Source organism: Halichoerus grypus, chromosome 12 (assembly GCF_964656455.1).
Source record: "Halichoerus grypus chromosome 12, mHalGry1.hap1.1, whole genome shotgun sequence".
Classification (NCBI taxonomy): domain Eukaryota; kingdom Metazoa; phylum Chordata; class Mammalia; order Carnivora; family Phocidae; genus Halichoerus; species Halichoerus grypus.
Genome location: NC_135723.1, coordinates 100,327,882 through 100,344,330, shown reverse-complemented (window position 1 = coordinate 100,344,330; position 16,449 = coordinate 100,327,882). Strand labels below are relative to the sequence as shown.

Genomic DNA, 16,449 nt, shown 5'->3' with positions numbered 1-16,449 from the left:
TTGGGGGTCCACCAGCAAGCACAGGCTTCAATTTCTTATTTCCTTCCAGGATGTTCTGGCTTGATTCGCTCAAACTGAGCAGGAGCAGAGAGTGGGGTGGGCAGGTTGTTTTCCCCACAGACTTTTCTCCCTAAACTGTCTCTTTCTGGGAGCTGGGAGGAGGCTCGTTGTCTTGCTGTCAATACAGCCTCTCCCTTCCCTCAGTCACAGACGGGCTGGGGGAGAGAGCTCTTCCCTGGAATGTCCTTGCAAATGGCTCTGTGAGCTTGAAGTGGGGTGGGTGGATTCTGGTTGCTTTAGGTTTTAAGGTTGGGCACTTTCCTCTTGCTCTTTGATCTGGGGGTACTGGAGGTGGGAAGATGGTGTGTGGGGTGGGGGGCTGCTCTCCATCAGGTTCTCTGTTGCCCTTTACCTCTTGGTACCTGGTACCTGTGGCCCCAAGAAGGATGTCTTTGGAGACACCTCCCCCCCATGTCACAGCCTCTCTTCCTCATCCCTATCCTTGGCTGTGGGGTGGCTCAGGGGGACTGCCTTCAGACCCTCCTCTCAACCTCCAGGAAGTCAGAAACCTGCATTTGGCTTGACTTCTGAGTGAGTGTCTAAGAGTGTGTGTGTGTGTGTGTGTGTGTGAGAGAGAGAGAGAGAGAGAGAGAGGGAGATTTGCCTCTCCTTAGCCAAGGGAACAGCTCTCTTCACACCTGCCTCTATGCACAGGAGGAGGGCTACTCTGTGTCTGGTCTCTTCTCTTTTGGGAGGATCCAGGGTCCCTCTGATTTCTTCATCCTCCCATTGGGATAAGAGCAGAGGCCTGTCCTGGGAACATGTTACCACAGTGTGGACAGCTGGCCAGGCCAGATGACCAGCTTCCTTCCCTTTGGCCTTAGTCTGGAGAGACGGGAATGCTGCAGATGCCCCCCTCCATGTCCTCTCTCCTGGTGCCTGTCCGAACTGCAGGCCTTTCCCCGCTCTCTCAAACCCTCAGCCTGGAGGGGAAGACACTTAACTCAAACTGGAATCAGCCTGGACTTAGGGCAGGCAACCCAGCATCCAGGAGTGGTCGTGGGCTGGGGAGGAGCTGGGCAGGACCCAGACGGGTTGATGTGTCTAATGCCAGGTCACAAAAGAAGGGGAGTTGTGCTACGGAAGGCCCGGAGCATCTTGGAGTGAGGAAGCTGCTGGAGGGAGGTGGAGAGGGCCGAGGGGATGACTGTACAGCAAGAGCCTCTGGTCTTTTTTAGCATCAGCTGATGGAGCCACCTCCTTCTCTCCCACTGGCTGCCTCCCTGAGTCACTGCCCACCCACCAGCAAATAAAAAAGAGGTGTCATCTGCTGGCCAATGGCCCCATCTGGCCCCAATGTTTGCATCTTTTTGCTTCTGGGTGGAAGGTGAGAGTCTGGGTAGGGTGGTCTCACCAAGACCTCTTCCTCTGGGCCTTTCTCCTTCCAGACTCTGCTTCCTTCTTTGCCCTTTGTTCCTCCCCTCCCCCTGCATCCCATGATGGTTCTCCCCGGTGACAAGACCCACCCCCTTGCTCCAAGGACAGAGGCAGCTGCAAGCCCTCAGGGGCCCCCACATGGCCCCATCCATCTAGCCGGGTCTCAGATCTCAGCTGCAGGGGAGGGGACCCACGGCTGTCCATTCAGCGGCCCCAACACCTCCCCACCGGCCAGCTCAGCTGTCAACACTCTGCGTTCATGCCCTGGCCTTCGCAGGGCCCTGCCTGGCTGCTCACGCCGGGGACACCGCGCCCCAGAGACCCTCACTCAGACCCAGGCAGGCGGTGGGCAGGCGGCGGGCAGACACCCTGCCTGCCCTTGAGCATCCTCAGGCCTCCTTGCCTAAATAAGGGAGCTGCAGCTGGAGCGAGCCAGCTGGCCGGCGGGGGGGAGGGGCCTGCGGCTAGGCCAGGGTTTTCCGAGGGGCTGGGCCGCCGCAGCGCCGCAGGGCCCCGAGCCCGCCGCGGATTGGGCCTGCAAGGCTGGCCCGCGCTGCAGAGGGAGGGAGGGCCACTCGTACAAGGGGATCCCCAGGCTGGAACCTCGCGCTCAGGGGCCTTTGATCCCTCAGCTAGGAGGCCGCAACTCGTGTCAGAATGTTACCTCTCTGTGCAGGAGGGCCCCCGAATAACCCCGGAGATCGGGCTGTGTGTGTGTGTGTTGGGAGGTCACCGCTGCTCAGAGTGCATGCCCCTCCTAAGTCTCACCCAACCTTATTTCAAATCGCGCCCCACCCGGGTCCTCCAGATTATCTTGCCCTTCGCATTTCCCGGATCTCCCCTGACCCTGGGCTTGTCCTCCCAGGGCCCAGGTCTCGACCATGTCACCTACGGCAGGCTTTGAGCGCCTGTTGTGTGTACCCAGCGGGTGCTTGGCGTGGTGGGCGGCCAGGGCATTAAGGGACCAGCCCACTCCAAGTCAGGTTCCTCAGCCCTTCCAGTCGGGGGTGGGGGTGCAAACCCCCAGTCCCCTCCCTGGCCGTCTCAAGGCCGACCGTCGCACCTGTCCTCACTGTTCCCCTACCTAGGGGCCCCTTCCCCCTCTTTGGAGCGCGCGAGTCCCGGGGGCTCCTGGGCTGAGCGAGGGGCTGGGGTGGGGGGAGCCCTTGGCGCTGCTCAGCCAATGGGAAGGGCGGGCGCGCGGGGTGTGGGGGGGGAGAGGGCGGTGCTGCGGGCGCGCGGCGGGCGGGAGGGGGCCGGGAGGCGGGGGCCGGAGCCCGAGGGGCGCGCGCCGCGTTAACCCTTCCGCCGCCGGGCCGAGCCGCAGGCGCAGCCGGAGCCGCGGGCGCCGGAGCGGCTGTCGGCGCGGCGGGCGGGAGCCGGGAGCCCCGCGCTCGGGCGGGCGGAGCGCAGCGCGGGGACGCGGCGGAGCGGGGCCCGTGGCTCGGCGGGGGCCGGCAGACAGGTGTGCGGGCGGCCGGGCGGCCCGAGCTCAGGCGGCTCCAGGCCCGGCCCGCGGTCAGGAGCCGGGAGCCGAGCGGGGACCCCGCGCCCGCAACCCAGTCCCGGCCCCGCCCGTGCTCTGCTTGGCCGCGGGGTGCGGGGATCACGGCCGGGTCGGGCCACCCGAAGCCTGTGTTGGGCCGGGCCGGGCCGGGGTGGGTGGGGGCCCGCCCGGCCCGCCCATGGGCTCAGGATGCCGGTGCGGAGGGGCCATGTCGCGCCGCAGAACACCTTCCTGGACACCATCATCCGCAAGTTTGAGGGCCAGAGTGAGTGGGGGAGGGGGCCGACGGGGAGGGGGCGCTGGGGGCGGGCCGAGCTCTCCCAAGTGTGAATGGAGGGGCGTGCCCGGGGCCGTCTGCATCGGGCTAGTGCAAGTCAGTGGGGGCTGTTGGCCTCAAGCCGCGGGCCAGGGGTCGTGAGGGCAAGCTTGGTGCCGGGGGCCGTGGGTTTGGGGCCAAGGGGACTGTGTTGGGGCGCAGGGCGGGAGGTTCAGCTCAGGCTTGCGGGATCCGGGAGTGTGTGTGACATCTCAAGTGTGCAGGTATCCGTAACTCTGGGTGCCTGGATGTGGATGGGGCTGTGTGGGGGCAGGGACAGAAGGTATATGGTCCAAAGTGTGAGACACTAAGTATTGTGCCTGAGCCGTCTTGACTGTGTTTTTGAGAGACAGAGCCAAGAGCTTAGAGTGAGTGCCCAGCCTGCTCTTGGGGTTGTAGGTGTAGCCCATGAGTTCGGTCCTGCATGGGCGGTGGGGAGGAATCTTTGACAGAGTTACAAACTGTGGACTCCCAAGTGAGAGGGTGTCTTAGCCTGAAGCTGGGCTTTAAGGGTCTAACAGGCAGTGTCCCCATATTGCTGATTTTCCTGTCCTGAGCCCCTTTATGGGGACTACAGCACCCCTAAGGCTGGCCCAGTAGGGGAGGCTTCCAGAAGTGTCCCAGGCTAGGTGAATGTTCTGGCGTGGGTGTTTGATCCTCCCAGCATGCATGTGTCCGTCTCCAAGGCTGCATGTGCCATGGTGGGTGTGACTGCCAAGGGCCCTGGGAGCAGGGAGCGGGTGACATTCCTTGCCCATGACCCTGTGAGCACAGGACAACGTGTGCTTGTAACTGTGGTTGGGGGAGGGAGGGATCAGTTCGATGGGCAGCATTGTCTGAAGCAGAGGAACAAGATGATCCTGAGGGGGAGGAGACTGACACGGTGGAGGGCCACAGGGTAGGGTCTTTCCTTCTCAAAAGCTCCAGAAGGCCCAGGAGCTAGGTATGGAAAGAAAGAATCTGGGCTAGGATCTGGGGTCTTGGCTTCTGGCCCCATCTCTGCCACTGAGCCATGTGACCTTGAGTGACTCTATCTTGTCCAGATCTCAGTTTCCACATCTAGAAAGGACGGGGTGGCCGAAGGAGCCTTTCAGATCCCTTCTGTGGTGGTATTCCAGGAGCTCAAGGAAGGGGTGGGGGTAGGGCCTGCCTTCGAAGAAACTCGATCTTCTCTCTCTGGGCCTGGGAGCTGGTTTCTCTTTTCCAAAGCTGGTGTGTGTGTGGCTGGTAGTCTGGACTGCCTTGGGCTCAGGTGGAGATGGAGGCCAAGTCAGGGGTCTTTTCATGGGACAGGGAACCCTGACTCCTGAGGTTGTTGGCTGCCTGGGAGTTTTGGGGGCTTGGTGAACTGACCTAAAAATGATCCAACTTCAAAAAGTAACTTCCTGGAGCCAGGGTAAGGGAGGGCTTAGGAAAGCAGCCTCCCCCCCGGGGGGGCCCCTTGTTGCAGCTGCAACCCTTGCCCATGGGATTGCCCAGGGCTGCAGCCCGAGGGCTGTGTCCACCGGAATTGGAGGGGGCAGAGTTCCAACTGCCACCCAAAGCCCCAGCATTAAAGGCCAAAGTGGCCGGAAACTTTTGTGTTTATAAAAAGCTCTTATCCCAGAGCATCTTCCCTGGCACCAGCTGGGTCTGCTGCCTGTCTGCTGCTCACCTGCCAGTCTGGCTCTTGGGGCAGGTGTGTGTGGGGGGGTGAGCCATGTCTAGCTGAAATGGGTCTATCAGGGCACCTCTCCTTGATAGGGCCTCACTTCCCCGGGGCAGGTCCCTTTCCTGGATCTGTCTTCTTACAAGTGGGCCACTGTCTCAGGTCCACCCCTGGCTCCGGTATTTCTAGGGATTGGGTTCCTTTCCTTGCTCCCTATGACCTTGAGTTTCTGCCTGTGACCCTCAGTGTATTTCTTCTCCTACCAGACCTAGCTTCAAAAGCTGGCTCTTTTACAAGCTGCAAGATGTGGGCATGGCTCTGAACTTCTTTTGAGCCTAAGTTTCTTCATCTAAGAAACAAAGATAATGATGATTACCTTATGGGGTTGTCTGAGTATTATATGAGAAAAAGCATCGCAGATGCTCACGTGGTACCTCCCTCGTCCCCTTTAGAGAGCCCACTCTCCAGCCCCTGACTGCCCTTGGAGGGGTGCGTAAGTCCCGGGGAAGTACTGACCTGCTGGGTCCGCAGATACTTGGGGGAGTGATTTCCTAAGGATCCCCGGGGTAAGGAGTGCCCAGTGAGCGCGTGCCCCCCCCCCCCCCCCGCCGTGTCTAGAGAGCAGGGGTCAGGAAGAGAAGCCGGAGGACCTGATGCAAAGGGAAGGCTAGCCGCCATCTCTGGCCCTTCCCAGGCTCCCTCTCCAGGCCCAGTGTTTATCCCTCTGCCGCGGCTGCTGACACGCTTTGCTGACACCCGTCCAGGCTGGCCTCAGCCCCGGGCGCGGAGGGGGCGGGGGGCCGCTGGCGGGCTGCCCGAGGGAAGCCACGCCGCCAGCCCGCGGGCCGGGCGGGGGAGGGGGCGCGTCGCCGGGCCGACCCGGCCCGAGGCACCTGTGTCTGGGGCACAGCTGTGTTCGCCCCCTGCTGGGGACCCCAGTCCCCGCTGTGCTCCCTGGGGCGGGGAGTCCCCGGGCGGGTGGCTGTGTGTGACAAGAGAATGCGGGGAAAGGGCTGGGAGCCCCCGAGGCAGGGGTCCCTGCTCACGTGCCTGCTCATCCCCGCCCCCCAGGCCGCAAGTTCATCATCGCCAACGCTCGGGTGGAGAACTGCGCCGTCATCTACTGCAACGACGGCTTCTGCGAACTGTGCGGCTACTCGCGGGCCGAGGTGATGCAGCGGCCCTGCACCTGCGACTTCCTGCACGGGCCGCGCACGCAGCGCCGCGCGGCCGCGCAGATCGCGCAGGCCCTGCTGGGCGCGGAGGAGCGCAAAGTGGAGATCGCCTTCTACCGGAAGGATGGTAGGCGGGGGCGGGGCCGCGACGAGGGGGCGGGGCTGCGACGGGGGGCGGGGCCGCGAGGGACATGGGTGGGAAAAGGGGCAGCGGGATCCGGGAGACCCGGCGAGTTCCCTGGGGGCGTGACCTCAACTGGGGCCACTGCTGTGGGTCAGGTGGCAGGCGCGGGGTGGGCACTGGGGCGGCAGGACGGTGTGGGTCTCTTCACCTCACGCACTCTGGCGGGATGATTTTCGGGGTGGCCAAGGGTCTGTTTGGCTGTGGGTCTGGCGCCTTTGGTTTCTCCTTCCCTAGACAAACGTGGGCAGGTTGAGGTAGGTGGAGTGGAGTTTGACGGGGCCGGGATGGCAAGTGCGTGGACGGAGTCAGGCTAGAAGGTCAGGTTGGCGGCTGGGCGCTCATCTCCGGCTGGCTACAGGCCTCTAGCTACGCTAGGGCAGCCCCTGCCAGGTGATTGGTCTCGTAGATGTCACTGAGGACGAGGCAAGGGAGGGGATGCAGGACTCTGGCTGGCTCTCGGCTGCCCTTCTCCTGCCACTCTCTCTTCTTTACTTAAACAGCACCTGGTGGGAGGTGTGTGCCTTTCCCCACAACCACAGTTCCCTTTGTCTCATCTAATGAGTATCCGCCCACTACCCCCTCCTGCACCAGGTGTCTCTGCTCAGCCACCGCCTCCCAGCCCAGCTGCTCTGGGCTTCCGGACAGTGGATAAACAGCGCCCTGGGCGGGGCTGCTCCCCGCACTGTGCCTACCCTGGGTGGGGTGGGCTCTGCCCAAGGAGGGCAGTGAAAAGGCTTTGGGAGCCTTGCAGGTATCGCAGGGCTGGGGAGGTGGCTCTGGAAGTGCCACTGGACTGACCATGGATGCCCAAACTGCTACTCACTAGTGTGTATCTGACGAGCACTTACTGAACCCCTGTGAGCCAGGTGCAGCGCTAGGGTCTTGTAGATAGAGCAGTGAGGTAGCCAGGTGAGGTTAATGCCCCAAAGGAGCTTACCTGCCATACAGGGCACTCTGCCTTCCCCTGGGGGCAGGCAAAGTGAGCCAGCCGTCCCTGTATGCACCTGTCCCTGTCCCTGGAATATCCCCCGTATGCTCAGAGTCGGCTGGCGCGGCCCTGTAAAGGCTTGCATCTATCCACAGCCCTGTTTTCGAAGGCCTGCACAGCCCGTGACGTCCCTGGACAGCCTTAGAGGGCGCACAATCACTGGGGCCCTGTGGAAGAGAGTTTGCTTATAGAAAACTGGGGTTCTGGCTGGGAGGCAGGGGCCCAGGAGGCTAGATGCAAACTCTGAGGGCAGGGCCCTCTGTCCGATTTTTCACTACAGTCTCTCCAGAACGGTAATCGGAGCAGATCTGTTTTTATATCTGACAGGCCATCGAGTGCTAGCTAGCAGGGGTGGGTGCTCCCGTGTACGGGACGCCGGGCTAAAGGTTTCACTTACATTATCTCATGGAATCTTCACAACAACCCTGGGAAGTAGATACTATTTTTATCTCCATTTTATGGATGAGGAAACTGAACTTCGGGGAAATTAAGAAACTTCCCCAAAGTCACACAGCTAGAAAGTGGCAGAGCTGCGGATGGAACCACGTCAGTCTGAGCAGAGCCCTACTCGTTCTTGCTCTGCTGTCGCCTATTAGAAATGACCCCAAATAGTTACAGGCAGATCTTTATACTGCACGTTACTTGAGGTACAGTTTTATTTTGAAAGTTTGCAGACTATTGGTATAATGAAAAGAATGCAGATGCATAAGTCCTGGGTTCAGGTCTAACACCAGAAAGTGTGTAATATGGGAACTTGGTTACTGCCTTGAGCCTGTTTCTACTTCTAGGATAGTGTGTTCGCTCAGCCCCTTGGCAACAGGGACCTGGGTGCTTCTGTCTTCCCCATAGTGTTTGGGGAGCTGGCCTTCCCGCTTGCCCCAGGCTGGCTCCTTTGGGCGAAGATAGCCATGGGACCCCTCCTGCAGAGGTGCTATCATGGGATCTTGGTGACTTTGAGGATCACTTAATCCAGCCCACTTGAGTTACAGATGGAGAAACTGAGAAGCAGAGGTCCAGTTACCAGTTAATCAGTGGACGAAGTAGGACTAGAGCCCAGGCCCCCTGCCCAAGTTCAGATTGTTTCCTTCCTCCAGTTACTCCTCCAAATGGGGCTGCCACCCGGAAAGTCGGATGCCAGCCATCTCTGCCTGCCTTCTTGTCTGCTCTCACCTCGTTTCTCCTGTTGGCCCACAGGCTGGCCTTGACCCCCATTTGTCCTGGCACTTGAGGTCTAGGATGCAGGTTTCCTCTGCCTCCCTTCCCTCTGCCTTGAAACACTTCGTCCCTTGGGCGAATCCCTGTGGCCTGGCCTGCGCTATGTATGCGCGTGCACGGAGCTCACACCTTCGTGCGTGGGCCGGATAGGGAGGCAGAGGCGAGGGATGCCCGTGCCACCCTTGTTTCTGTCCAGGCCTTTTTCTGGGTCTCTGCCGGGGCCAGCCACAGGAGAGTGGGTCCTTGGGCTTCCGCCCCAGGGAGGTGGGTGGCTGGGAAGGAGGCGAGGCCTCTTGCTGGCAGGCGCCACTGTGGACAGCTGCGCTGTGTCGGTGCTCTAGCCCCGCTCTGTGCAGTGTCAGGGCCTGGAGCCAGACAGCCCCATTATTTAGGTGCTGGGACTGCTGGGAGGTGGGGAGGCCAGACTGGCGGGGGATGTGAGCCGGAGGGAGAGACTCACTACTGGCCCTGTGTCTGTGCCCCTTAACATCAGGCCCAGGAGTAAGGTGGAACTGGGAATAGGGCCGGCAGCAGGGGGCTGGCAGGCGGTCACACCCCTGCGGGGCCCGGGGCCCGGGGCCGGGTCGTGGCGGCAGCTGCTGCCGCTGCACACCGTGTCCCTACATGGCTGGAAGGGGGGCTGTGGGTCCCTTGGAGCATGGCTCCTCTTCCCTTGCCCCCCTCATCTGCCAGGCCTCGGGGAGGTGCCCTGCTCTCGGTCCCTTTTGTTCTCTGCGCTCTTTGTTTTCATCTCTCTGAGCCCCGCCTCCCACCGAGTTCAGCCGGGCTGCCTGTGCGCCTGGTCTCTGCTCCTCTTCCTCTCCCGGTGTTGGCCTCCCTGCCGACTCCTGCCCCCTTGGTCTTCATCTCCTTCTCCTTGCACCTGTCTTTCTTCTTCCCTCCCTTCAGCACCCCTGAGCCTTCCTCCTCGCCTCTCTTCCTCTGCCCCTCTGGACTGTGTCTGGAAATCTCTCTCTGGCTCCCCATACCTCTGCGTGTTCTGGCCTGGTCTGCATGTCCCTGTGTCCCCAGGAGCCTGTGCGTGGGTGGGGATGGGGGTGTCTCTAGAGAAGAGGCTGTCGGCTTCTGCACTCCAGCTGCAGGCCGGTTGCCATGGTAACAGGGTCAGAGGGCCCCCACTGCAACAGCTGAGCTGTGGGCTGGGGGAGGGGTGGAGACCATGGGGCCAGCCTGCTCCCCAGTGTCCCTAGTGCCCATGGGGAGCCAGAGCTCCAGTGATGGCCCCACACCCACTGGTCTGTGGCCCCCAGACTCAGACCTCAGCTTCCCAGGTGCTTGGGCAGACACTTCTGGCATCAGCCACCCTGCACATACCCTAGGCCATTTCCCCATTTCTTCCCTGTCCCCTGAAATCAGACTCCTCAGTGTGATAGTCCCATACTGCTCCCTACTCCATTATGGCTGACCCCTCCCCAAGCTCAGACACCCACCCCCTCTGCCCTGCCAGGTCATGATCCTCAGCCCCCCAGACCCCCATCAGCTGGGTTGCTGGTGAAGGAGCCCCTGGATAGATTGGGTGCCTAGGTCAGACAGAGGTGAGGGCCTAGGTGTGTCCTGTGTCCTTGCAATGGGAGCAGACCAGAGTGATCCCTGGGGGAATGAGGGTAGACACAGGTAACACCCCTCTTAGGGGGCGGAAGCCTCAGGGGGGCTCCCTCCGCCTTGGGCCTTCCATTCAGGGCCTGGGCCCCTTGGATATGGGGCCAGTGAGGGCCCCTGCCCTTGCCCCTCCCCCTGCCCCTGCATGGTTGCCAGGAGCCGGGCACAGGGGCCTGAGGGGCCCTGCTGTCCCCAGCCAGCACTTTCTCTCCAAGGGCTCCACGGAAGGGTCATTGCTGAGCGGGACTAGGGTGCCCTGGCTTGCTTGGGAGCTTCCTGTCCCCGCCCCAGCCCAGGGGTGAGTCAGTCTGCCAGGACTGAGGGTGTCCACCGCTTCTGGCCCGCTCCGGGGTCTGGAGAGTGTTGGGAGGGTGGCTCCTCCGTGTTGTGTCTGCCATAGCCCCCAGAGAGGAGCTGTGTAAATATTTGTGCAGAGCGTCATCATCTGCGGTGAGAGCAGAGTTTGACGGTGGCCTTGGGCTCTGGGGAGGGGGGCTGTGGGCATCAGGAGGGCCAGCATGGGGGTAGGAGATGGGGTGAGACTCAGCCTCTTTGCTGCCCAGAAGTGGCTTCCAGGGTGGTGTGACTTGAGAGGTTCCAAGAAAGCCCTTTTGCACTTAAACATCTCCTCTGATGGTGCCCAAAATGCCTCCATTAGGGGAACCTTTGGCTTGGGTGGAGAATGAGCCTTGTTCTTGAAAAACATGTTCTCTCTCATCACCCTCCCCTGTATGCAGGGAGGAATGTGGAAACCAGCTCTTTAGTGTGAGGGACTTTAAGAGAAACTTCCTTCCCTGACCTGGGGAGGAGGGCCCAAAGAGGGGGCGTGGTGGGACACCTGGGACACGTGACAAGAATGGGAGAGGCTCCGGATGAACTGCTGTCCCCCTAACTCCCCTCCTGTCCTTAGTCTAGGGGCCCGTGAAGATCTCCATGCTGTGAACTGTGGTTGGCCTCAAATGGGCCCCTCTCCATTTGGGTCACATGTCTGCTGGACTAGAAGCACCCTGAGGGCCAGGAAGTGTCTCCTCCTTGGCCCATATTCTCCCTCACTCAAGTTCCGGATGAGGGGGCCATGTCCGACTTCCCCCCACTAGTTTATAAGCTCCATGAGGGCAGAGAGCAGTCGTGTTTTGTTCTCTGTTGTATCCCTGTCTAGTGCTCACTGGAGCTCCGTCCATACTTGACGAATGAATGAATGAACAAACGAACAAATGCAGTGGATGAGGTGGGCAGTGTGCTGTATTGCAGAAGCCCTATACTGGGAGGCAATGACTTAGAACAGTGTTGGCTTAGTTCCACACTGGCACCTGCTTGGCCATCAGCCATGTGTCCCCAGGCCCTGGCCAGCATCCGTGTTCCTGCAGTGCTCCCCTCTGTGCCCTGCCCCCTGCTCAAGACCCCTGCTTGCCTCTCCCTGTCCTTCCCCAGGCTTCTGCTGGCCCCAGCTCCTGCCTCTCCCTCAAATCACTGAAGCCGTGTTTGTGTTCCCATTCTCGTTCTTTCTCTTTCATTTCACTTTTCTTTTTATCTTGCTCCCTGGTCCTGTTACCCTTCCCTTAGGCAACCATTCAGATGTACTTACTGTGAATGTGTTGTTTTGCACATGTTCTCGCAAAATGTGTATTTTGTCTGGATACATATAGGTTTAACTATGTAAATGTTATGCGCTATATATTATATTCTGGGGTTCACTTTCCTTACACGGGAGTATGCCTTTAAGTCCATCCAGGTTCTTACTTGACATCTAGTCTGAAGCTTCATAGTTTTTTTTTTTTAAGATTTTATTTATTTATTTGGGAGAGAACACGAGCGGGGGGAGGGGCAGTGGGAGAGGGAGAAGCAGACTCCCCATTGAGCAGGGAGCCCACACAGGGCTCGATCCCAGGACCCTGGGATCATGACCTGAGCCGGAGTCGGACGTTTCAACTGACTGAGCCATCCAGGTGCCCCCGTAGCTTCATACTCCATGACGTGTACCCACCTGAGTTTACCTGCCCACTCTCTGGGGCAGCCATCTCCAGATTTCCTCCATAAATAATGTCGTAGTGAACATCCTCAGCCGTGGCTCCTTTTGCACTCATGTGAGGATGTCTTTGGGATGCATCCCTAGGGGTGGAATTGCTGGATCGCGGGGTATGTGGACACTTAATTCAACTAAGCACTGTCCAGATTGGGCACCAGAATGGCGACCCCCATCACCACCTTCCTAAATAGAGTACCAGATTCCTGGTCCCCCCGTAGCCCTGCCACACTTGGCCTTATCCGCTTTTCTAATTTTTGCCAACCTAATAGGCGAGAGTGATAATTTGCTGCTTTAATTTGCATTTCTTTGATATTGTGTGAGTCCTGGAATCTCAGGCTTGATCACCTTTCGTGTTGACTTCCCTGTGAGTTGCCTGCTTGTATCCTTGCTCACTTTTCTAGTGAAGTTGCTGTCTTTTGTTCTCGGTGATTTGCAGGAGTTGCTTTTGTATTCTAGAAATACAAATGCTTACAGTTAAATATTCAAAATATGGATTCTAGATATTAATTTCTGTTGAATTGTGATATTGCAAATATCTTCTCCCAGTCTGTTAAGTTTATCCAACAAAGACACTTCATACTGATACAAATTAATTGATTTTTTTTTTTAGATTTTTATTTATTTATTTGAGAGAGAGAATGAGAGAGAGATAGAGAGCACATGAGAGGGGGGAGGGTCAGAGGGAGAAGCAGACTCCCCGCTGAGCAGCCTGACGCAAGACTCGATCCTGGGACTCCAGGATCATGACCCGAGCCAAAGGCAGTCGCCCAACCAGCTGAGCCACCCAGGCGCCCCAAATTAATTGATTTTTAGCTTTGTTTGGGCTTTGGAAGTTTGGTTTAAGAAATTCTTCACCATCCTGAGGTTGCAGAGGGGTCCATTTTCTTCTATTAATTTAATTGTTTTACCTTTCTCGGTTGGCTTTCGTCCATCCTGAGCTTCCCTCTGTCTCTGGTGTCAAGTAGGGATCAGGTTGTATTTTTTTCTGTGTAGTGAGCCAATTTTCCCAACACACCTAGTAAACAGCCTGTTCTTTTCCAGCGATTCGTGGGGCCACCTTTATCATAAGCTAATTGCCCATCTATCCGTGGGTCTGTCTTTGAGCTCTCTGTTCTGCTCCAAACATTTATTTGTCCGTTCTTGCATCAAAACCACACTAGAACAACAACTATGGCATTTAGTATGTCTTAGTATCTGAAAGGCAAATCTTCCCTCTTTCTCCTTCTTTTTAAAGATTGACTTAGGTATTTGCAGACCTCTCTTCTTCTTTATGAACTTTAGAGAAAGTTTTTCGAGTTCATGGAAAGAAAACCCCCACTAGAATCTTGATTGGAATTAGATTAGTTTTATAGATTAATTTGGGGAGAATTGACATCTATATAATATTTGTCCCATCCAAGAGCCTGGACTGTCTCTCCATGTATCAGATCGTTTCTGTATGCTTTATTAGTTTAAAGTCCCCCCCCACCCCCCAAGGCTTTGTGCATTCTTGGTCAAGTCTAGTTACTTTACAGTTTTTGTTGCTATTACGAAAGAGACCTTATTTTTGACTACCTATTCTAATAGCTTTGTGCTGGTAGAGAGAAATACTGTTCGTTTTGTTGCTGACCTTGCGTCTGGAGCCTCACTGAGCTCTCTTATTTGTTCTAATTGTTTATCTGTTGATTTTGTTGGTTCTCCGGGGAGATGATCCTATCATTTGCAGATAATGCCGGTTTTCTCTATGTTTGGGTCATTGCCATGAGTTTTGCTGGTGGAACGTTGCATCTGACTTCTCAGGATGTTCCACGTGCACTTGGATTTTGTTCTTTGTCCCAGCATCCTGGGAGCTGGGCGAATCCTGGAGGGATTACAGCTCTCCTAGTGATGATTGAGAAGCCGTGGCTGCCTGGGTGATGGATGGGAGAGCTGAATTGGGATGGGTGTCCTCAGGGCATCCCCTGGCTCTCTGGGGTGTGCTGGGAGCCAAGGTGGGCACAGAGTTCTAGAGGCTTGCAGAGCCCTGGAGGCAGGCAGGGAGCCCAGGTTGTTTCCTGGTGGATCTCGGCTGGGTGTCCTTGTTGCCCAGTGGCAGGCTGTGTGGGAGTCACAGTGAGGAGTGCTGGTAGGGGTCTGAGGTTCAGAAACACCATGCCTTTGAGCCTTCTGCTCTGGTCCCCTGTCCTGGTTCCTGGGCCACCAGCCTTCCTGTTCCATTCTGGTTTTTTTTTTTTCTTAAGATTTTATTTATTTATTTGAGAGAGAGAGAGAGCTAGAAAGAGAGCACGAGCAGGGGAGAGGGGTAGAGGGGGAGAGGGAGAAGCAGATTCCCTGCTGAACGGGGAGCCCGACATGGGGCTCGATCTCAGGACTCTGAGATCATGACCTGAGCCGAAGGCAGACGCTTAACTGACTGAGCCACCCAGGCGCCCCTCCATTCTGTTGATAAGATTTAATAGCACTTCCACAAAAGACACCTTGATCGTCACTGTGGTTCCAACCACTCTCTAGACTCAGGATGGGTTTGAAATGGGCAAATTCTGTTGTGAAAGGCCAATTGGTCTCCCTGGATCTGAAAGGGAGCTTGCAGGGTGGGGAGATCATGCTGTCCACACCCACCTAAGTGCGGGTCGCTGCCCTGAGGACCAGTCCTTGGACATCTGCTTACCTGGTACCTTCTGTGAAGCCAGGCTGGCCCTGGCCTCAGGGCTCCATCTTGGGTGGGGGTGCTGGGAAGAAGGAAAGCTCACCCCAGAAGCCAGTATACAGTTATCTCCTAAATTAGGAATATAGTTTTAGAAATTCTCAACGAGAAGCATCATGGGGGCCAGATGGAGCAGTCAGTAACATCTTTGTAGAGGGGAGTCCTGCGGGTCCTAGCAGGATGGCAAGAGCTGGAGGGAAGAGGGCTGGGGGCTCTGGGGAGTGGGAGTGCCAGGTGAAGCTGGGGTGCACCAAAGGGGCTCTGAGGCAGCATCTAGGCCCCAGCAGGGATGGGAGGGAAGGCTGAAAGGTCTGAGGTGGTTGGGATCAGGGGGTTTCTGAAGGATTCTGGTGAGGGTGGAGGGGCAGACTCCAGGAAGTAGGAGGGGGAAGGTAAAGCTTGGAGGAGGGGAAAGAGAACGGAACTGGAGAACAGCCTTCCCCATGTGAACGTGGCCTTGTTTCACCTTCCCAAGACTTCTGGGGGCAGGGCAAGGTCATGGCTCCCCGTTTATAGACATGTGGCTGTGTCCCAGGAGGTTGATGGGGCTGGGACCCAGAGCTTGTCTAGAAAGGACTCTTCTTCTCTTGACGCTGTTCCAGTGTCCCTGGGGAAAGGTGGCACAGGCAGGCTGCCTGCAGGGGGTTTGCAGGGGAGGGGGTGGTGATCTGGACCACTGCACAGAGGCCCCTGAGGCCCTCTATATGACCCTATAAATCCCTGGGCAGATGTCAGGCTGGACAGGCTGGGGGAGGGGTCTGTATCATGGCTCCCTAACTCTTGCCCTGCAGTGGGCATTCTGCATTGCTCAGCTCCTGGAGTCAGGGGCAGAGGACTCTCTCTCTCTGTCTCTCTGTCTCTGTCTCTCTGTCTCTGTCACACACACACACACACACACACACACACACACACACACACACACACTGGCTGGCCTCTCAGGCTTCCCTACTCTGTCCCCTGGGCCTGCAATGTCCCTGGCCTTCCCTAGGCCCCCAGCTGCCCATGAGAGCGGTGTTAGCGACACGGTGGCCCCTGGCCAGGAGCAGCTCCTGCTGCATCTTCCTGTCGCCGCCACCAGGCTAAATATAACCTGACACTGCACAGCCCTGGGCCGCTGGAGACAGCCTCTCTGCCTGGGGGCGGACAGGGAGGACTGGAGCCCCAGCCTCCTGCCCTCAGTGTGACTTTGGGCCCAGCTCCTCCTGCTGGGAGCCAGGCAGGGAGGCGACCGGGGTGAGGATGGCTGCCTCCCCGAGGTCACCTTCCCCGCAGGGACCCGGCACCCTGCCTCGTTACAGCTCTGGATGCTTCCACAAGGCCATCTGTCATTTCATCTGGCACCCAGGGCAGGAATCACTTATCCCTGCAGTACAAGCTGCAGGGAAACTGAAGCTCAGAGAGGTGGGTGACATGCCCACAGTCACACAGCAGTTGCCTGGGTCTCCCCAACTGCTGGTTGGGGCAGATCAGCTCAGCTCCGTGGGCTCCCCCCTCTGCCTGAGTGACTCTCCCTTCCCCCATTTCATGCTGGGCTCTGAATTGGGGTCCTTCTGACTTCTTGACTCAGTGAGGGCAGGTGCCAGGCCTGTCTTGTTCCTGACACCCCAAATGCTCACATGTATGTGTTCAGGGAACGTTTGTGGGGAACAA

The 16,449-nt window shown here is 58.0% G+C and overlaps 1 protein-coding gene across 5 annotated transcripts in view; it reads left to right on the top strand.

The window, feature by feature from the left end:
- The window catches only part of KCNH2 (potassium voltage-gated channel subfamily H member 2), a 62,990-nt gene that overhangs the window by 27,287 nt on the left and 19,254 nt on the right, over positions 1–16,449 (top strand). For 2 of the 5 annotated variants that reach the window (XM_036102122.2, XM_036102121.2), the window contains exons 1-2: positions 3,061–3,209; positions 5,980–6,210. In XM_036102122.2, coding sequence (XP_035958015.2) covers positions 3,134–3,209; positions 5,980–6,210 — 307 coding nt within the window. In that variant the 5' untranslated portion in view covers positions 3,061–3,133. Of the gene's footprint in view, positions 1–3,050; positions 3,210–5,979; positions 6,211–16,449 lie in introns of those variants that run through there. The other 3 variants (XM_036102123.2, XM_036102124.2, XM_036102125.2) reach the window with 2 other exon arrangements.